Below are 22,323 nucleotides of genomic sequence, written 5' to 3'. Positions count from 1 at the left end.
AAAAAAATCACACAAATAACAAACACCATTAACACTTACACTACAATTCATCTTTAAAGAATTTGTCTAAATTCCTCTAGGTACATCAATTTCCTAACATCCTTCTTTTATTGGAGAACCATTCATTGCTGAATGAATGGCTGTATTACACATGGACAAACTGAACATTTGGTCCATTGGTCTACTTGTGTACTCCTTTTTAGTAGTATTGCATGGTATAAATTGTTATAGCTTAGTGGAGCACCAGTGACTCATACCTACATCCCTAGCTACTCAGGAGGCTGAGATCTAAGGATCACAGCCAGCCAGGGCAGAAAAGTCCCTATGAAACTCTTATCTCCAATAAACTGCTCAAAAAAGCTGGACATGGCACTGTGGCTCAAGTGGTAGTGTGGTAGCCTTGAACACAAAGAGGATCAAGGACAGCGACCAAACCCTGAGTTCAAGCCCCAGGACCAGATAATAATAATAATAATAGTTATAGCTTAGAGAAAATTTTGAATCTGGTAGTGTAAATCCATTTTGGGGGGATTATTTGAAGCCCTCTACCTTTTCTGCATAGATTTTTAGAATCAGTATATCAGTTCCCATGAGAAAAACCTGCTAAGACTTTGAGTGGTTTATGCTAAAGTATGGGTCTGTCTTAAAGGCCTGGCCCCAGCTGGAGTATGCAGTTTGAAGCCAGCCCAGGTAGACAAATCCATGAGACTCTTACCTCTAAGTAACCAGCAAAATGCCAGAACTGGAGGCATGCTCAAGCAATAGAGCACCAGTAGAGAGCACAAATTCTGAGAGTGGTCCAGCGTTCAAGCCTTAGTATCAGCACTAAATAAATACAGGGAGGGAGGTGGGATGGGGGGGTGGAACCCTTTCCTTAAATGTGTGAAGAAATTAATGACTTGTTTCCTAGACTGGTGACTGTGGAAAATAGTATATTTAGAAAAGGGAGACTCGGTAAGCATCACCTTATCCAAATAACTAAGGTCAGTATCCCAGTGCTAAGTCCTGTTGGTGTCAGAATCACAGTGGGGTCAGATAGGTACTTTGTGGCATTCTCCCCCAAAACCATAGCACTAATCTTATCATGAAGGAGTAAAAAAGTCCTATAAATCAAACCAAGGACCACTGTAGAATATACCTGATCTTTGATCCTAGTCATGAATGAAAGAAAGGCTGAGAAACTGTCTGAGAGGGAGACAAAGGGAACAAGATAAAAACTGAATAAAGTATCATGTATTAGATCCTGGTACAAAAAAGAACCTAAGTGAAAAGACTAATGAAATCCAAATAAAAGCTTGTGGTTTAGTTAATAGTAGTAAGACAACATCAATGTCACAGTTTTGAACAACATATATTGATTATGCAAGCTATAACATTACAAGAAACTGGGTAGGTAATACACGATAAGTGTATGTTTGATCTTTGAAAGTTTTTGTGAAGCTAAACCCCTTTCCAAAATAAAAAGCTTATTTGAAAAGAGGACACGGGGCCATTAGAAGCAGCTCTTCCTGCCCAGATCTAAAACAATGGAGGTACCAATGTAAGAACAGTGACAACTGTGGTTCCCCATGATCACCACAAGAGCTGAGAAACAACCCTCACCTACTGTAGTCACAGCTGTCATAATGCTGTAGCACAATGCATTACACATATTCATGGTAATGCTAGGGTAAATATGCCTGCATCTCCCCCACATAAAAGTGTAGCATATGTAATTTTGTATGGCCCTTGATATTTGCTAATAATAGCAAATAACTATGTTACTGCTAACATAGTTATTTAGTTACTGCACTTTTAATCATTCTTTGCACTTATAAAAAGGGGTTACTGGTGTGTGTTACCTACGTGTGTTATGCCAGCAACAGCCTCAGTCACCTTGTGTCCTCTGTCTCTTTGTCTCATCAAGAAGCCACCGCCCAGGTCTGTGTGAGCGCACGGCTTGATCCTCCCAGACCTCCGAATCGCCTAACAGCCCTCACAACATAACGCTCAAGTGGTAGAGTGCCAGCCTTGAGCAAAGAAGCCAAATGAGAGCATGAAGCCCCGAGTTCAATTCCAATACTGGCACAAAAATAAAACAAACAAGAACTACCTCTGTCAAGAAGTGGCAATGGCTGTCTTCAAGGTGACCACATCCTATCTGTGTGCTCAAACAGTTCAGGGAAAGAAAAATTCTCTGAGCTGTACTGACCATGCCTGGTATATTTGAAATGCTTTCAAAAGTTAAAGCTTCCTAAATGGAAAAGAAAATGGGATGGAGGGGGGGGGGAGGGCGAAGTCACACTACTCAATGTATATATGTAAAAATTAAAGTAAGAAACTTGATGTGACTGAGAAGGGCGGGGGGAGAATGGTGGAAAGGTGCCTCTGATCAAGATGTACATGGTGGGTGGTAAGCCTTTACTATAACCATCTAAAGACTAAATTGCTTTAAAACTCAAAGCTTTTGAGATTCACATGCTCTTGTTTACAGCAAGTACTTTTAGTTCAGGTTGCAAAAAAGAACCTTAACAAGTCAGGGAAGTGGAGACCAATTTGGAATCCAAGAAAGTGGTTAAACTGGTAGGATAACTGACGTTCTAAAGTTCAGAAAAGAAAGGCAAGCTGATGACTAACAGCACCTCTCACCCATTGTAGGCAGAAGGAGCTGGTACAATGGAGTATGGGTAGGGAGGGTAGTGTGGGGGGTAGGGCGGGTAGAGTGGGTAGGGATAGGTTGGACAGAGTGGAGGTAGGTGGGTAGGGACAATAGAGTTGGGGCAGGATAGGGTGGATAGAGTTCGGGTAGGGAGGTGAGAATGGAACAGAAATAAAGATTTCAAAGGAAGCTTCAAATACCCAAAGAAAATGCGCAGACCCAGGGCAGAGGGAATTAGGTTCACAAAATACAGGCAATTATGGTGAATAAAAACAACACAAAGCACAATGTGACTGGCTAAGCTTTGGAGGTGAGAGAAACTTTTTTTCCAAGAAATAGTGTGAAGAAAACCAGATAGCACAATGGATACTGTTCTTAATGTTTTAAAGGGAAACATCCTTTAAATGAAATATTACACTGTAACTCTTTGAAAATCGGTTTTGTTTGCTTAGAGCTTTGGGGCTCTGATTTTGTCACTATTGTTCCTTGCTTAGAATACTGAGAACATGGTGTTTATCAGGATGTCTTTCCCTGCACTTGCTCTGCTACTGCTCTCAGCAATGTTCTTCTGTAAGGTTTCAGTCTAACATTTTCACCTAAGAGCTAATTCCTAAGTAACTTATTTGTGTGTTTGAGTCAGGGTCTCCCAATATAACCCAGGCTGGCCGTGAACTCATGATCCTGAGTCACTGGCAAGCACTACCTGCCAGACCCAGAACTTGAAGGGTCAGTCTTCAATTCCTGTGTGGCAAGAAACAGCATATCTTGGAAATGAAGGTGCCTAGTTTATACTACCGTCTAGATGGAGCATCATCCACATGTGCAAAAGTTTCTTATGAAAACTTCTCTCAAGAAGCAGCTTTGAGGGCCAGGGTACTGTGGCTCATCTTTATAATCCCAGTTCCTTAGGAGGTTGAGATTGAGAGAACTATAGGGGTCAGCAGGAGCAAAAGTTAGCAAGATCTCCCTTTCAACAAATAATCTGGGTGGAGAGGCATCAATCTGTTATGCCAGCTTTACTAGAGGCCATAGGTAGGAGATTCAAGGTCCCAGGCTAGCCCAGGGAAGAACACAAGACTCTATCCGGAAAAAAAAACACAAATAATAATAGTAATACATAGCAAGCAAGTGGTACCACTCTTGCTTATCAAGTGCAAGCCTCTGCATTCAAATGCCAGGCACCCCCTCCCAACACACACACACACACACACAGCTTTGAAACTTTGAGGCTGACTGCTATAATCTTTGCAGTCAGGAGACTGAGACAGATTTCAAATAGAGAGCAAGCCTCAGCTACCTATGAGACTTTCAGTATAATAATTTCTTAAAAAAAAAAAAAAAAGCAGTGCTTTGGGTCTGCTCATGTGGTCTACACTCATGATGTCCTGAAGTGGTGATCAGAATTCCATTGTCCTGCAAGAGCGCTTTTCAATCCAGGGTCTGTGACCCTCTAGTGAGATCTGCAAAGGATCCCAATCTCTTGAACTTAAGTGCGGATTTTGGTGTCCCTATGAATACTAGCACTTTTCTGGTGAGAGGTTTAACAGCGCCCAAGGCTACAGACAGTTAGCTGACTGATTGTAGGTGAATGGATGAGCTCAAAGCCGAAAACTAACACAGGCTTACACTGCAAAAAGTATTCATCCACAAAGCAGTGCTGAGAGCCTGCCACCCATCAGGCGTATGAACAGAAGAGCAGCACTTCAGAACGAAGTAGGTGTGCCACATCTCTCTTGGAACCACATGTCAGGTTCTAGGTTAAACACTAGTGACACAAAGGTAAACAGGACATGGTCTCTGCCCTTTCATCACTTAACAGTACAGCATGGGCAGGGAGGAACTGCAGGTATAAAGCAGCATGAGATAAGAACCTGAGCTTTGAAATCACACACACATTAGTTCTCTACCACTAATTAGCCAAATGATCCTTGGAATGTGTCAGTGTTAATTTTTAGTTTCTGCTTCCCTATGAATAAAGTAGGAGTAAGAAACTCTGATTATACAGCTTTAATGAGAATTAAATATACACAAAGCTCTAAGTACAACGCTTGACAAAAAAAACTAAGACGATGATGATGATGATGATGATGATGATGATGATGATGATGATGATTAGAGTAAGAGCAGCATGAGTGTAGTGGGTGGTAGAGGGGCTAGACTACTTGGGCCTTGGGTCTCTAGCAGCAGAGGAGCATAGATACAAGGTTTCCCAATGCCTGTGTACTCCAAACCTACTTATAAGGGGAGGGCAGCAGCAGGGCCAAGGCCTAGCACAATCCTTCTAAAGGGTGTCCTGGCACCTGCCTGCCCATGCCCATACCTCTTGCCATCCCCAGTTCCAAACAGAGGAAGGTGGCTCAGTGGTAGAGCGCTTGCCTTGCATGCATGAGGCCCTGGGTTCGATTCCTCAGCACCACACAAGCAGAAAAAGCTAGAAGTGGCGCTGTGGCTCAAGTGGTAGAGTGCTAGCCTTGAGCTGAAGAGCTGAGGGACAGCGCCCAGGCCCAGAGTTCAGGCCCCACGACCGGACGCAAACAAACAAACAAACAAAAAAAAACTAGTGATTTGCAAGATCTTACATTGTAAGTCAGAGAAGAAAACAGTACAGGTTCTGTGTTGCTGGGTAGATGCTGGGTCAAGAATTTAAATTTTAAGGAAATATTTTATATAGTCAATATTACTAAGACATTTATAACACAGAAACTTGATGAAGAGGACACCTTATAGTATAATATAGTATAGTATAGTATAGTATAGGGTGTTTCAAATGTGCTACAATGCACTCTTGAATGAAAATGTTCTACCTTCCTTCCAATACTGAGAGTACATATTTATCTCTTTTGTTTTGTTCTGTTAAAAAAGAGTCCCAATATACAAAAACCAGGATGTTCTCAAACTCTTAACCCTCCTACCTCTACTTCCTGAGCCCAAGGATTACAGGTATGAGCCACCATGCCCAGTGGTTATATATTTTTACTACAGTCCTTTATTACGTAGGATACATAAGACCTGACTTAAATGAGACAATAAGGGAACCAGGGGCTTGGGTAGACAAGTTCCAGAGGCGGCTAAGCTGAATAGGCTGTAACTCCAGCCAGCTTCTCACAGTCACCCCGACCCCAGCCAGTCCTCTTTTGGGTACTTGCTGCAACCAGGGCTGTGTGTGTTTGCATTCATATCCAGAGAGGGGGGAATCATTTATCTTAGCAACCAAACAAAATTCCTGGGCGTCTCTGTTCTATATTACCCTAGGCTGCACAATTCCTGTGGCCTGGGCACCACCACATGCCGACTGGCTCAGGGCCAGTACTGCCCATTTTTAAACCAACTCCTCAGGCAAACAGAGAGGAAAATTCACCCAAATCATAGAGATGCTAAATAACCAGGGAAGGTAAGTCCTTAGGGAAAATGGGTTGCTATTAAGAAAGGTGGAGGAAGAAAGGAGATTGGGTGGGTGACACTATCTGGGTGCCAGCAAGAAAGAGATGGCATATTGAAAACCAAGTCATCAGAGAGACAGTTCAAAGTTTAAATCTACTGGCTACCCACAATTCCCTTTAGCTCATGGGCTTAAGGAGACAAGGGGAGCGGTTTGATAACCCAGAAGAGCTTAGTGGAACAGAGCTTAATGGATGGAACTTTGACCTTTGACAAAGGAAGCAGTAAGCCTGCAGCGGGGAGCTGGGTGGACACAACTCCAGTCTCACTCTCTGACTGCTGAGCTCCATGGTGACTCTGGCCAAAGCCAACCAGGGGAGAAGACTTGGGATAGTGATAGGGACCCCTTTTCACAGCAAGTCTTCCATCAGACTCAATTTCATTTAATGCATCCCTAATCTTCTGAGTCTGATTTAAGAATTAATTCCCTTTAATTCCTTCTTCCTTGAGTTCTGTTGTGACATGGGTGTGCCTACCAAGGCCAGGAAGCCGGAGGGAGTCTGGGCTTCCACAAAGCTGATTAGATGCTGGTCACCTGTGATTAGTGTAATCTTACTTTCAGAAGCAATCATAATTTCAATAGACGTTAGAATGCTAACCTGCAAAAACTAAACACCACCATATTCTTTCTATGGAAAAGAGGTTACAACTCTAAAGACTCATTTCTATGTTGAGTCCCACTCATTAGCTGAAAAAAACAGTGTGTAGATTGTGTGAGCCTTCTTGGGCCAGGAATTAACGCACAGCATTGTGATGCTAACCACAAAGTACACTACTGCTTCTAGAATGGAGGGAGCACTTCCAACAACACTTTTCTGGAAATCCTGCCAAGACTACAACTTAGGGAGGCAGTAGTGCATTTCTCCAGCAGCTACCAAAGTCCTTATTACTTTAGAAATAGTATAATGAGCCAGGCGCTGGTGGCTCACACCTAGCTGAGATCTGAGGATCTTGGTTCAAAGCCAGCCTGGGCAGGAAAGTCCTTGAGACTCTTATCTCCAATTACCAGAAAACCAGAAGTGGCATGCTGTGGCATGCTGTGGCTCAAGTGGTAGAGCAAGCCCTGAGCTGAATTGCTGAGGGACAGCACCCAGGCCCAGAGTTCAAGCCCCATGACCAATAAAAGAAAGAAAGGAAAAAAGAAAGAAAGGAAGAAAGAAAGAAAGAAAGAAAGAAAGAAAGAAAGAAAGAAAGAAAGAAAGAAAGAGGAAACAGGCAGAATCCATAATTCAATTCTGCTTAATTACATTAGAAATGAAAATGTACTAGACAACTGTTAAGAAACATACCTATACTAACTTTTGGAAACGCAGTGGCATACCTTTTTGTACGTTTGGAAGTACAATGTATTCTTGAAGAAACAATAATTTCAAAATGAGAAAACATCTTAATACTGTCAGGAAGGAGTAGTAAATAATAGTTCTATTTTTCAAAGAAGCCATAATTATTGAATAAATTGTTAAGGAAAACAAGCAAAATAAAATAATCCCAAGTATTCAGTAGCAGAAGAGCAAGAGGATCAGTCTGAGGTATAAAGTTATTGAGACTTCATCTTAACTAACAAGCCAGTCATGTTGGTGTCTACTTCTCATCCCAGCTACATTAGAGGCCCTAGGTAGGATGACTCTACCTGAAAATAACTAAAAACAAGACAAATAAAGAAAATGCAAATCAAGACAACCCTGAGATACCATCTTATCCCAGGTAGACTGGCCAATATTCTGAATTCTGACAACAACAAATGCTGGCAGGGATGTGGAGATAAAGGAACCCTACAACACTGCTTATGGGAATGTAAACTAGTACAACCATTCTGGAAAGCAGTCTGGATGTTCCTCAAAAAAACTAAACATAGACCGTCCCTACAACCCAACCATAGCACACCTAAGCATATCTACTCTGAGCATCATAAGCCAAGATGTGACAAGGACACCTGCACATCCATGTTCACTGCCACACTATTCACAATAGTCAAGATATGTAAACAACCCAGATGCTCCACAATAGATGAATGGATCCCAAAACTGTGGCACCTATGTAAGGAATTTTAAACAGCCATTAGAAAGAACAGAATAATGTCATTTGCATGGAAATGGATGGAACTAGAACAAATCATGTTATGTGAGGTAAGCCAAGACCAGAGAGACAAATGGCGCATGTTCTCCTTGATCTACGGAAGTTAGATTTAAAACACAACAGGATATGACAAATTATACAGGATTCTAGACACTCATAGGGAGACCAAAAGAGGATAGTTTCAGGAGAGAATCACAAAAGCCAATACCTAAGTGCCTCTTCATATGTATATAAAATAATATACATACTGAGACAAACTCCAAAGATAAGGAATCTTTTTGTTTTCTGATGACTCTGTATTCCTTACCTTATATATGGTGTATACATGTGCACATCTCAGGGAAGGTGAGGGAGGGCTCAGAATCAGTGGAAAACGGGTGAAAAAGTAGAGTAGTGAAGCCTATTGGCTGCACTGGACATGGATGAAAGTGAAGCACACAATATGTGGGCAGAGATGGGAAGGAGGGAATGGGAGAGAAGAAGGGAACAGATGGTACTATGCAAATGGAAGGAAATGGACTTATTACCTAATGTGTTAAGGTAACCCACTGCATATCATCTCTAAAACAACAATAAAGTAATTTTTTTAAAAAAGGACTGAGCTCAAGGCCCTAAGCTAAAACTCAAAAAAGAAAAAAGTGTATTTTTAGTATACCACAGTTGGAGTACACAAAATATATGCAAAATTCTCATATACTTTGTGATTTTAGTTTTTAAAAAACAAACAATAAGTAGCTTTTAAAGCTAAGCTCAATCAGAGTTCCCTGTATTTGGTGGATTTTGAGTCTAAAAAGTGCTTAGTTGATGATATTCTATTTCAAATGGATCTCTGTTAAGTAATCATCAAGATTCTCATCACCTTGAAATAGAAGTTTCTAGTATTCACATGGAAAGAAGACCATGCTTTCTTTTTTTAAAAAATTTTATTTTATTTTATTTGTGAACATACTGTACAGAGGAGTTACAATTACATGGGCAGGATAATGCGTACATTTCTTACCAAGCATTGCAGCCTCCTCCTTTGTTTACCCTTCACATCCCTTCCCAGCCTCCCCCCTCCCCCCCAATCCCAATCCTTCTTCCCCCCCTTCCCCGCCCCCCCCCCCCCCCCGCACCGACGTTGTAAAGCTTGTTTTGGACATGACAACTTGTACTTCTCATTGTTGCAACAGGTCCACCTGTATCCTTAAACAACTGGTTTTTCCCCATCTCCTCCACAAGTTATACTGACATCAAATATAGTGAAAGCAGGGGTTATACTGTGGGGGAGGGACATACAAAGCAACAAAGAGATAATCTTATAAATGCGTTAGAAACACATGCATGAAAGAAAAAAAACATTAAAATACACATCTAAGGGTTCATTTTCCTGACATCACATTATCTGACCTTTTCCGCTTGACTCATACATATACTAGATATTACAAATAAGGGAAACCATGGGACCTATGTTTCTTTGGACCTGGCTTACTTCACTTAATATAATTTTTTCCAAGTTTTTCCATTTCCTAACAAATGGGGCAATGTCATTCTTTCTGATGGAGGCATAGAATTCCATTGTGTATATATACCACATTTTCTTGATCCATTCATCTACTGAGGGGCATCTGGGTTGGTTCCATATCTTAGCTATGGTAAATAATGCTGCAATAAACATAGTTGTGCTGGTAGCTTTAGTGTGGTCTTGTTTGTAAACATTTGGGTAAATGCCCAAAAGTGGGATTGCTGGGTCATAGGGGAGATCTATGTGAAGTCTTTTGAGGAACCTCCATACTGCTTTCCAAAGTGGTTGAACAAGTTTACATTCCCACCAACAATGAAGTAAGGTTCCTTTCTGTCCACATCCCCTCCAGCATCTGTTTTTGTTAGAGTTCTTGATTTTTGCCGTTCTAACTGGAGTGAGGTGATATCTCAATGTTGTTTTGATTTGCATTTCTTTTATGGCTAGGGATGTTGAACATTTCTTCATGTAAGACCATGCTTTCTTTCCTCTGCTGCTGGTCCTGGATGCTAGATCTCAGCACTCACAATCAGGTCTCTCAGGATTTCAAGCAAATAACACAACAAAACAACCATGAACACACATAAGCCCTGTGATAATCACTGAATGCGCACAGGAAGTAAATGCCCATTCCCCGACCGCCCGACCCTCGTCCGAAACTCTAACAACAATGATTCTGGAAGAGAAGCAAGTTAGAATATAGTAAAGTGCAACAACAAACAGATTAAGAAAGGGTGACTTGTACCCTAAGTACCTAATACTTTAACCAAAATTCTAGACTCAAAGTTACAAAAGACTGCACATAAGACAGACAGACAGACAGACACACACACACACACACACACATGCATGCACACAACTATTCTAACTAGTGTTCACAACACTAGTTTTTCTTAGAAAGTATTTGTTCACATATAATTTTAGATGTTATCACTAAATAGTTACATTCTAAAATGCAAACATTGAAAGACATAACTATACATCTGTTCAATCCACAGTAGCATTAAGTGTCTGGCAATCCAGGTAGCCTGATGCAGCTAGACTATAATCTAGTGCAGGACAGGTAGGAAATCCCCTCCCCAAAAGCCCAGAGGCCTTAAATGCCCATCCCGTGATGCCCTGCTTTCCATGCTCCTGTCTGAGGACCTCTGGCATCACAGGAGTATAGGAATTCATAGGAGGAATATAGTACATCTTGCCTATGGATGAAGTTGAGGGAAAGAAATCCAATTCAGTACTCCTGGTATAATACAAAATGTGTATGAGCTTTTCAGACAGACAGCAAACTTCATGGCAACCTCACTCTTATATGAGTCGAATTCAGACCCACTATTTCTTTTTGTTTTTCTTTTTTTTTTTTAATTGTGAAAATACTGTAGAGAGGGGTTACAATTACATGGGCAAGATAATGAGTACATTTCTTATCAAGCATTGTAGCCTCCTTTGTTTCTCCTTCCCATCCCTTCCCATCCCCCTGCCCCCCTACCCACTCCTCCCCCCCTCCCACCAAAGTTGTAAAATTCATTTTTCGACATAACGACTTGTACATCTCATTGTTGCAGTGGGTCCACCTGTATCCCTATTTAAACTATTTGTTTTTTCTCTTCCCCTTCACAAATTATACCAACATCAAATATAGTGAAAGCAGGGGTTATATCGTGGGGGAGGGACATACAAAGCAACAAAGCAACAAAGAAATCATCTTATAAATATGTTAGAAATAATTGCATGAAAGAAAAAAAAACAGGGCTGGGAAGGTGGCCCAGTGGTAGAGTGCTTGCCTTGCATGCATGAGGCCCTGGGTTCGATTCCTCAGCACCACATAAGCAAAAAGAAAAAAAGCCAGAAGTGGCGCTGTGGCTCAAGTGGTAGAGCGCTAGCCTTGAGCTGAAGAGCTGAGGGACAGCGCCCAGGCCCAGAGTTCAGGCCCCACGACCGGACTCAAAAAAAAAAAAAGAAAAAAAAAACATTTGAATACTTATCTTGGGGTTTATTTCCCTAACATCAATTTATCTGAACTTTTCTGCTTGACTCAGACATATACTAGTTATTGCAAATAAGGGAAATCATGGGACCTATGTTTCCTTGGGCCTGGCTTACTTCACTTATAATTTTTTCCAAGTCTTTCCATTTCCTAACAAATGGGGCAATGTCATTCTTTCTGATGGAGGCATAGAATTCCATTGTATATATATATATACATACACCACATTTTCTTGATCCATTCATCTACTGAGGGGCATCTGTGTTGGTTCCATATCTTAGCTATGGTAAATAATGCTGCAATAAACATAGTCGTGCTGGTAGCTTTAGTGTGATGACCCACTATTTCTTACTACTAAAAATCATTTCTGCAAATGTGTGAGATGCAATCTTGGGAACGTGAAGCCAAGAGGTGGTTTTGTTTGCTTTTGTTGTTTTAAGCAGGAAGATAACCTGATCAAAGCCTCTAAAGCAGGACCATGAAAGACAATGATAGGTGACAAAGAGAAAATGTGCTAGTCAGAGCAAGAGATTCAAAACAAACAAACAAAACAAACAAACAAACACACACACACACACTAAATCAACAACCCTGAAATGGGGCCAGGCTCTGAAAACAAGAGAGGCCAGGAAGGTCACTAACAGCTTGAGAGGCTTAGTGAATGCACAGCAATGAGAACACTTTGGAGAAAATATTAAAATGAAGGGCTTCACTCTTTCAAAGTGCACATTTCTATAAGGTATTTGATACAGGTACCTCTACAGTGCTCACTAAAAAAATAATATTTTCAGTGTGCATTTTAGTCACAGAAACTACCAGGTTGTGGGATACTATTGTAAAATGCTGTACCAGAAATAAAACAAACTTTGATTTATGAAAACTACTTTTAAAAAGGAAATACCAAACCAGATGCCAGTGGTTCATTCCTGTAATCCTACCTACTCAGGAGGCTAAGATCTGATGATTCTGGTTTGAAGCTAGCCCAGGCAGGAAAAGTCTGTGAGATTCTTATCTCTAATTAACCAGCAAAAAGCTAGAAGTAGAGGTGTGGCTCAAGTGATAGAGCATCAGTGTTGAACAGTACAAGTTCAGGTACGGTGCCCAGGCCCTGAACTCAAGCCCTAGTATGGGCACCAAAATAAAATAAAAATGGAAAACCATGTTTTCAAAATATTAAGAATAAATTATTATGCTCTTACTAATCAGTTACCAATCAGAAGTTGTTCTGGGGCCCTAACTACACAGGTAGAGAACTGTAGTTATGACTGTTGTTGACTCTTAGTGTGTTATTCAAAAATAAAAAATGACATATAAGGGTTTGCATAGGACTGGGAAAGATTGGAAAGATGATAGAAGGGATGATCATATTAATCATACTACTCATATTCTTGTTGATTAAAACCCCTTTGTACAACTACATAAAATAAAAATAAACAAACGTAAACAATACAAACCAAGTGCCAGTGGCTCACACCTATAATCCTAGCTACTGAGGCTGAGATCTGAGGATGGCAGCTCAAAGCCAGCCCAGGCAGGAAAGGCCCTGAGGCTCTTATCTCCAATAAATTACTCAGAGAAAGCCAGAAGTGGCTCTGTGGCTCAAGTGGTAGAGTGCTAGCCTCAAGCACAAGGAGGCTCAGGGACAGCACCCAGGCCCTGAGTTCAAGTCCCAACATGGGCAAAAATAAAAGAAAGCAACACAGTCTCTCTTTTTGGAAACGAGAGTATCTCAAGCATCTGATTATTTAATAATTGAGCAAAATTAATCATTTTATAGAGCTAACAAAATACAGTGAAACCTCCATTAGCAAATTGACAGCAAAATTACTAAAACTAAAGTGAAAACCCCACAGACATTAGAATTGTTAACGATAGTAAGAGATAGGACCAGAAGAGATCATCCAGGACATACTCAAGAAAATATTACTTGGAAAAAAGAAGATGAAGTCATGTGTGGTGGCATACACCTGTAATCCCAGCCACTGGATGGCAGAGATTAGGAGGATGGCGGTGTGAGATCAGCTTGGGCAAAAAGAGACCTTATCCTAACTACTAACCCAGGCATGGTGATATCAATTTGCAAACACTATGCAGGAAGCACAGGTAGGAGGATGACAGTCAGAGGCTAGCCCTAGCCATAATCTGAGACATTACAAGAAAAATGAAAGAGAAAAAGAGGCTGAAGGCATAGTTGAAGTGGTAGGACATCTGAGTTCAAAAACCTATTAGCACGGTGGATGGGGGGGAAGGGCAGGAAGGAAGGAAGGAAATTTTCATTTTACTGAACCAATAAAAACACAATTCCCAACTAAAATAATCTAAAGAAAAGACTGTCTTTTCATGGCTTTTAGACGTTAAAATACTTTAGCTTGTTTTAGTTACTTACGTAACACAGACCAACAAACTAGTAAAAATAATGTAACTCTGAAGAGGTTGGGGGGGGGGGGGGCGGGAGAGGGATGTTGAGGATTTACTCAAGTAAACCTTGTATGGAAACTAACATTGATCTGTTTGATTTTAAAACTACATATCAGAAATACTAAGAGCTTTTCACCATGGGAATTCTTATAGAAAAGTTAAATACTAACACAAGCCTGGAAACAGGTGTAGTTCTTAGCAACTTTTTTTTTCTTTGCCTCTCAGAAAACCTGGTGCAAGTGTTTAAATGCATAAGAATCATGTACACTTGAGTTGGCAGTAATAGCTCATCTAGATGCAGAACTTGCAACAATTTTATTTGCTAGTTTATGCTTGCCACCTTAGAGAACATGCTAAGATTTAGGCTAAAGGTAACTTTATAGCAGAGGAAGACTCAAAACCCATGCCACACCTATAGTTTTCAGAAAGGCTATCTCCATCACCAATCCTAGGTGTAATTAATTTGTTCTTTGGATATGACACTGATATGCTCTCTACCTCATTTGACAAAATACCAACAGAAAATAAGAATAGAACCGACTCGAATGTTGCCTCCAAATCGATTTGAGAACTAATGCATGGAAATGTTTTAACAAGAATAGTTGGCATTCTACAATAGAAGTCCAGACACTTCTCCATTTTCCTTCCCTAGATTATCCACACACTGGGCTTTGTTGCTTTAGTTGGTGTCTTAGAAATGCCATCTGCTTCTCTACGTCTCACTGCCCGCCCCCCAGCACCCAGGCTATTTGCATGGGCAGGGGAAAGTTGCTTCAAACAGAAATAAACAAGCAAACAAACCATCCAGGTATCCTCACAGGTAGCAACACAAAACATCTGACCGATGGGAAGGGGACTTGGTGGCACAGATGAGAAGAACAACATTAACTGAATGTTTTTGTTTGCATCCTCCCCCCCCAAAAAAAAATGGCCCCATGCACATATGAGTTATGAAGTTAGATGTTCCTCTTTATGGCCAGCTTTGTAAGTTCTAACAACACGATAATGGGACATAGGTCTCACGGTTTATGGGTCCCAAAGAAGACTCACCCTGCAAGTGTCAACAGCCAGCCCTGCTTACAATTCCATGCATTCAGTCCTGCATGAATACACAGAAATCCCTAACCACGAGGACACCCACATACATACATACACACACATATACATATTTAATATGTGAACATCTGGACAATTAAAAAGACCTCATGCATTTGCTACAACAAAGTGCCTATGGATCGAGACGCGTACCACGCTGAGAGGTTAACTAGCAGTGGTTTTCCTACGTCTCTGAAATGAGTTATTCCTCTTTTTCCCTTAACCTTTGTTTCCGAGCTCTACTTTCTGGCATGCAACTTTTGCAATCAGAAAACTACCAAATGCACACACAGATCGCCTAAGAGTGTCTGATCCTAAAGCAACAGTTGGGTGCCGGGAGGTGAACTGAGGCACCAACCCTCGGGGGTCCGGGGCTGGGCAGGGGTCGGCCGCGGGGCGGCCGCACCGAGCGCGAAGAGCCTCGGTCCTGGGGCCTTTGCCAACCCGGGAGACAAACTTGCTTCAAACTTGGCGGAGCCCTTCTGCAGCCAGGGGGCCGCGACCCCACCCTCCGCGGGGCGCCTCCGGGTCCCCGGGACCCCCCCACACCCGCCGTCCCTTGGGAGGGGGGGTGGCTGGGGGGAGCCTCAGTCCCCCAAATCGGAGCGGCACACCCCACATCCTCTCCCTTCCCCTCCTCCGGCGCGCGGTGGGCTGGACGGGCCGGAGGGCGCGGGCCACCGTTCCACGCAGCCTCCCCGGCTTCCCGGCCCCGTGACCTTGGGCCACGCGAGCCTCAGTTTCCCTCCCCATCCGATGAGGTGGGGGAGGGCTGCGCGGCCCGGATCGCCCCTCCCCCCTGCGGCCGGCCCCCCCCCCCCCAGAACGTGCGCCCCTCGCCCCCCCCCGGCCCCCCGGTACCTGGCAGCCGCTGTCCGGGGGCAGGTTTTTCACCAGGATTTTCCTGCGGTTGCTCAGTTCCCGCCGCATCCGCTGCAGCCGCGCGGCCACCTCGTCGGGGTGCAGCGCGGGGGGCGTCTCGGAGGAAGAGCCCGACCCCAGCCCCGCCACGCCGCCCGGGCCCGCGCCCCCCCGACCGCCGCCGCCGCCGTCTCCCGCCGCCGCCGCCGCCGCCATCTTCCCCCGGCCCCGCGGACTCCTCGAGGCTCGAGGGGGAGCGGAGAGAAAGCGCGAGGAGGCCCGGGCGGGGGCGAGGCGGGCCGCGGCCGCACGGAGGGCCCCGCCGCCGAGGGGGAGGGCGCGAGGGCGGAGGCGGCGCCGCGCGCGCGGCGCCGGGCGGGGGCGAGGAAACCTGAGGAGCCGCCCCGCGGGCCCGCGCGCGCCCCCCGCCGCGCGGCCCCAGCGCCCCCTCCCCGCCCGCCCGAGCCCCCTCCGGCCGCCCGGGACGCCGCCACCCGCCACCTGCGCGCCGCGCGCCGCCGGCTGGGCCGGCGAGGGGCGCAGGTGAGTGGGCTCCCCGCGGGCGGCGGCCTCCCTCCGTGCCAGGCTCCGGGGAACGCCCAGGGTCGGGCTTCCTGGATGTGGCCCCTACGCCGCTTGGCTCTGGGACTCGAACTCCGGACCTTTGTTCCTGCAGCTCGTCCCCCTTCCCACCCCCGATCCGCGCCCCCCCACCCCGCGCGCCCTCCCTCCCGGTATTCCCGCACCGGGTGAGCACCGGGGTGGCAGGTGCGGATGCACAAGTTCCAAACCCTGGGAAGAACGGGGGGGGGGCGCTTCCCTGCAGCTTGGGGACTGTTAAAACTGGGCGTGTGGGAACGCCTGTGCATCCCACTGGCCCTGGTCCCTCGCTCTTTGTCCAACAGTTGAGTTGCTAAGACAGGAAAACTTGGGAAGCAATGCTGAAACCAGCACCCCCAGGTTGGAGGGGATCTGGGGCCGACGGTGGAACAATGAACAACCCTGCTTGGGACAAAATTGTTTCGGTTAGAACTTGGGAGAATTATATTGTAAAACTACCTAGGCAAAGAAAGTCAAGATCAAAGAGTCTTTGGCACCTGCTCAAATCAACCCAGAGGGACCTGCAGGCCGAGTGTGGTGGGCACACCTGTAATCCCTGTATTTGCGTAATCTCAATGCCGTGATAGTTCGTTCCGTAGAACTCCTAGACTTCGAAAAGAAAAGATTATTTTTCGAAGTGAGCAAGAAGCAAGAATAGCCTTCAAGTACGCTGTAACTTGAGTCATTCATTCAGTCTCAGAACATGTATTTACCCAAATGAGTACTCTTCTGGAGAAACACTTATTAAATGTCAATTATGTCCTAGACAATATATAGATAGGGTCTAAAAATACACAAATAGTAAGTTTCCTCGTGATAGGGGCTCAGCCTCATTAGGAAAATTATGTAATAACTATAATTAGATGTGATAATTACTATGCAAACAGAATTTCAGGATCAGCCTCAGACAACAGTGATCTGAATCTAACTTTAGTGATGTTGCTTTTGCTTAAAGCCTTTCCTCAGCTGTTTAAAAAAAAATTGACAATGTTATATGAAGCCATGTCTAGTGAATGAATCAGGTGTCCATTTAAAAAAAAACTGCTCTGAGGGCACAATTGGTTTTATGTGCCAGTAATGAATTATCACCTGCATTTTGATAAACACTGCTCTGGTGTTCAAATCAACCATCCTTCCTTGTTATTCTTGTTCAGTGGTCTTTTGAGGAATTTGGAGAAATAATAGACTACTGATCCTGAAATTCTAAAGCTTAATTGATTGTTGTTGCCACATTAAAAAAAAAAGTGGGGTGGGGTGGGAAGAGGGGTAGGAATTACAAAGACTTGGGAAGGCTACTGTAATTCCAGAGTTCCTTTCATTTCAGGTTTCAGGCTGAATCTCTAACTAGCAGCCTCTCCAGCAAACTGAGGAACACTCTAATCTGAATCTGAGGGGAAGTCCCATTATCAGGTTGCTACACACTTACCAAATACCCACAGGTAATTATCATGATCTATATAATTACATTGTTCTTAAAATATGAACCATGTGCTCACTTAAGCCTTTATTAAAAAAAAAAAACTATGGGTGTTTGGTTTTGTGTATTTTTAAAGCTTTCCAAATTGGGGGCGGGTGTTGAAGAAGTCTAATAATAATAACATCTTGTATCCAAACAATCTTAGAGTTATATATCATGATAATGTGATTAAAAAATAAGTATGTGGCAATAATTTATAGACAGTAAGAACTGTATAGTTTTAGTAATTCATTCCACATAAATATTCAACTTCAATCTATATGATGTATCTACAGTGTAGCAGACACAGTACATTAATTCTTATTCAGAATTATTTTCCCTGGGGAAAATAATTGCAATTCCATAATTGCAAGTTTAGTATGATAAATACTATTAGTAATGTGCTCAGCAGCACAGCAGGAGGCTGGATTTTGATGGTAGGGACACTATCCTGGGAAGTTGGATCTTGAAACACAAATAAGAGTTTTCTAGATGAAATGGGGCAAGTACTGAAATGGGAAACACAAAGAGACCCAAAGGCATCAAAAGGAATGAGTTTGATGTTTTTGAAAACCCTGCTTCTATTGGGAACAGGACAGAAAAGAGAAGACAGCAGCAGATGTCATTCTTCTTTTAAGCCGTTGATTCCATTATAACCGAATACCCTTGTGTGGCTTCAAAGGCAATCCCAATGAGGAAAGTGACATCAGAGGCTTTCCAGCAGGAACGTGGCACGATCCGTTTTAGCTTTTTGAAAAATAATTCTGGCAAGAATGGAGAAAATTAATTTACCAGGTGTTGTGTCAGTGACCAGTCAGAAATCTAGTGAAACAAAGTGAAAACATTTGCACTTTCATACTAGAGTAGAATATTAACAATGAGAACAATAAAGTATGTAAAGCTTTACATAGCTTTTATTCTGTGTGTGTGTGTGTATACAATTTTATTTGGACCCCTGTAGTTGAACTATAATGTAGCTAGAAAGTACCTTTTTGCCAATGTGGGACCACAAGTAGAGAAGGTCATCTACCTCGTCCAAAGGCGCACAGCAGGCCCCAGGGTTCCAAAGTAAATCCATCCACGTTTGGAGCTCAGGTATATAATCTTATGTAACTATATAGCCAGAGAAAAAGCTGGATTTGTGAGGCTATTCTGAGAAAAACGCAGTCGAGCTGAGAAACAGCAAAATATAGCAGCAAGAGAACAGGATCCAGAGTCGAATTACCTGGATTCAATTTTGTGTAACTGGAGCAACTATTTAAAGCATGCGAGAATACTTAAATATGCGGAGCCTCAGACACTCCATCTCTAAAACAGGAATAATAGCAGCACCCATAAGGTTATAAATAATTAAAGGATACAAGGAGGATTTAGCAAGGTAATACATATGGAAGGACTTAGCCCAGTGCTCAGCTGAAGGGCTAGATAAAAGACAGTCATAATGACGATGATGATAATGAATGCTTATGAATTATCTTTAGAGCTCTTGGGGGCATATTGAATGTCAACAAAGAGAATGGTATGGTTTGCAATGTGAAGGGAAGTGGGTGGTGATGCCACAATTAGAAGAGGCAATAATATAAGAGTTACAGCTACCAGGCTCAATTTAGGCATCTGAGCTTCGAAGATTGAAGGACACATAGCTAAGAGTACCCAGAAGACACTTGAGAAATTGTAGGAAAACTTCGTAGTAAAAACGAACTTTTACTCTGGCTGAGTGTGCAGAATGAAAGAGAAGTCCATGAAGAGGACCCTAGGGAACCATTTCCGCTTCCCATGCTAGCTGCTGGTGTATCACCTCCTTGCTTCTGTGTCTTCATTGACTTTGCTTGTATTTTTTGACTTTCTTTTTGGACCACAAATGGAACCAATTTACCCTTGACTGCTTTCTGCTGTTGACCTTGCATTCCATATCATTCCAGCAAAAAAAAAAAAATTTTTAATCAGAAAAAAAGGAAAAAAGCTTGGAAATCATCAGGAGGAAAAAATGGCTTCAAAAAGTCATGTAAATAAGTGGTGCTGTGGCTCAAAGTAGAGCACTAGCCTTGAGCATAAAAACTCAGGGTCAGGGGCAGGGAAGCTGGTTCAGTGGTAGAGCGCTTGCCTTGCATGCCTGAGGCCCTGGGTTCGATTCCTCAGCACCACATAAGCAAAAGGAAAAAAGCCAGAAGTGGCACTGTGGCTCAAGTGGTAGAGTGCTAGCCTTGAGCTGAAGAGCTGAGGAACAGCGCCCAGGCCCAGAGTTCAGGCCCCACAACTGGACCAAAAAAAACAAAACAAAAACAAAAAACCTCAGGGTCAGTGCCCAAACTCTGAGTTCAAGTCCCATGACGAACACAAAAACAAAACAAAATAACAACACAAAGTCAAGAAAGCAAAATGTCTCAGTGTGCTCTTTGGTGAGCATTCTGTCACTCCTCTCTGCTGCAATGACACATTGGCTATTCCCTTCTTGAGACATACCTGTCAAGATTCTCTTTCTTTTAAATTTGTGAGATGAGGGTATTACTAGATAGCCAGTGCTAGCCTAGAACTCCCTACCATAGCCTGGAACCTTCTGCATCAGGCTCCTTAGTGCTGGTATTACAGGCATAAGCTACCATGCCAGCCTCCACCAATTCTCTTCAATAGACATCTCTTGTCCCAGAGGCTCATTCATGTCAACTGTGACATGAAACCAGTCCACTAAACAAACCCATATTTAAGGAAATAATGGTGACATTTGCACATGCCCTTGCTTATTTTTCTTTATATTTTAAATTGACACATAAAATGTACAGTTAGGGGTTACACAGTATTTTGATGCATATACACATTGTATAATAATCAAATGATATTTATCAGGCCTTTGTAGTGAGAACATCCAAAGAACTTTCTTTTAGCTTTTTTTTTAAATATACAGTACAAATTCTTGTTAACTCTAGCTACCCTCCTGTGCAATAGGAACACCAGAACTTATTCTTCCCTTCTAATTGCATGCCTTTGTGTATTACCCAAAATGCTTCTTGGCAGGCTTTCATTCCATTTTCCACTTGGCCTCCTAGCCTTGGCTTCTTTTCTTTCTGCCTCTGCATTTATACTCGATTGTGGAGGTGTTGTACTCAGATCTCACTCCAAGACAGCGTGCTGTATGAAGTGTTGTTGACTACCAGCCTCTAGCTAGTGGCTGTATCTCCAAATGTGCAGCATACATTCCAAGGTCATCCTCCTCCTCTCCCTACCCCCACAGCACTGCCAAGCAATGCCTGTATACATAGGGTACCACAGCTGGTTCATTTCTGCCTGACACAGATTCCTGTAAAGAGCAGTCTTTGCCAGTCATGCAGCCAGGACTTTTCTTCAAGCAGCTCTGCAGCCTGGGCTTTTCCTACCTCATCTGTCCTTCCTTCTTTTCTTTTACAAGTGTCACCTCTGCTCTGTGGGTTGAGTCTCTTCCCACCCATTCCAAAAAATTCTTTGTAACACCTAAGTGTGGCTTGATGTCCATTACCAAGAGGATGTAAACTGACATAAGTGATAAGAAAAAAATGGTCCAAGAACAAAGGCATTGTAATTAGGTTTGAGTATTGTTTACTCATGCTTTGCTGACAAGGAGGACCTCATTCTGAGAGGTGACTGAATACTTCCTAGCACAAGGTGGTCACACCATTGCTGAAGATTTCACTGCTGAGGACCTGGAATACATCCTGATAGAAGAGAACAAATTTTGTGTGGTTGTGTTCTGGCAGTACAAGTGTTTGAACTGAGGGCCTTGCACTTACTAGGTAAGTGCTCTTCTACTTAGCCATGCCTCTAGCCTTCCATGTTTTTAGAGTAAATATTTAGGTATTTCAGAGGTATGGGGAGAACAATGACTATAGGAATGAGGGTTGTTACTTCAAAGTTCTATTGATTACCTACAGAGGGATTTGAACCTGAGAAATAATGAAATTAAAAAAGGCAGAATATGAGACACTTGGAGCCTGTTTAACTTGGATCATGAGATTTTAACAGCATTGCAAGGACACTTTTCCCTTGAGGAGGCCTACATATTGTTTAACAGCTCTTAGGTGCCCAGACAAAGTGACAGCCTATACTAAGAGAAGTGTCAGAGGGCAGAGGAAGGAATATAGAAGGTTCTGCAGTAAATTCCTAATGTGCGGCCAGAAGGCCCACCAGAGGATTATGTCCACTGCATGGCCCAGAGAACACACCATTCTCCAAGGCAATCAGAAGAGCACTGGGGAGGGGATTCAGCATCATGATGATGGTCCTTC

The 22,323-nt window shown here is 43.1% G+C and overlaps 1 protein-coding gene and 1 long non-coding RNA gene across 2 annotated transcripts in view; one reads left to right on the top strand and one right to left on the bottom strand.

The window, feature by feature from the left end:
• LOC138808646 (ribonucleoprotein PTB-binding 2-like) overlaps positions 1–16,227 on the bottom strand; it is a 74,553-nt gene extending 58,326 nt beyond the window's left edge. Inside the window, exon 1 of the mRNA XM_069994906.1 lies at positions 16,012–16,227. Coding sequence (XP_069851007.1) covers positions 16,012–16,227 — 216 coding nt within the window. The remainder of the gene's footprint in view (positions 1–16,011) is intronic.
• A 262-nt stretch (positions 16,228–16,489) lies between these two features.
• LOC138808652 (uncharacterized) lies at positions 16,490–18,936 on the top strand. The gene is made up of 3 exons (XR_011366559.1): positions 16,490–16,554; positions 17,936–18,050; positions 18,662–18,936. It is a non-coding gene; the product is annotated as an uncharacterized lncRNA (long non-coding RNA).
• The last annotated feature ends 3,387 nt before the right edge of the window (positions 18,937–22,323 follow it).

This window comes from Dipodomys merriami, unplaced genomic scaffold (genome assembly GCF_024711535.1).
Source record: "Dipodomys merriami isolate MVZ:Mamm:240054 unplaced genomic scaffold, mDipMer1.0.p SCAF_464, whole genome shotgun sequence".
Classification (NCBI taxonomy): Eukaryota; Metazoa; Chordata; class Mammalia; order Rodentia; family Heteromyidae; genus Dipodomys; species Dipodomys merriami.
The sequence above is the reverse complement of the archived record's forward strand: the minus strand, read 5'-3'. Positions and strand labels throughout refer to the sequence as shown.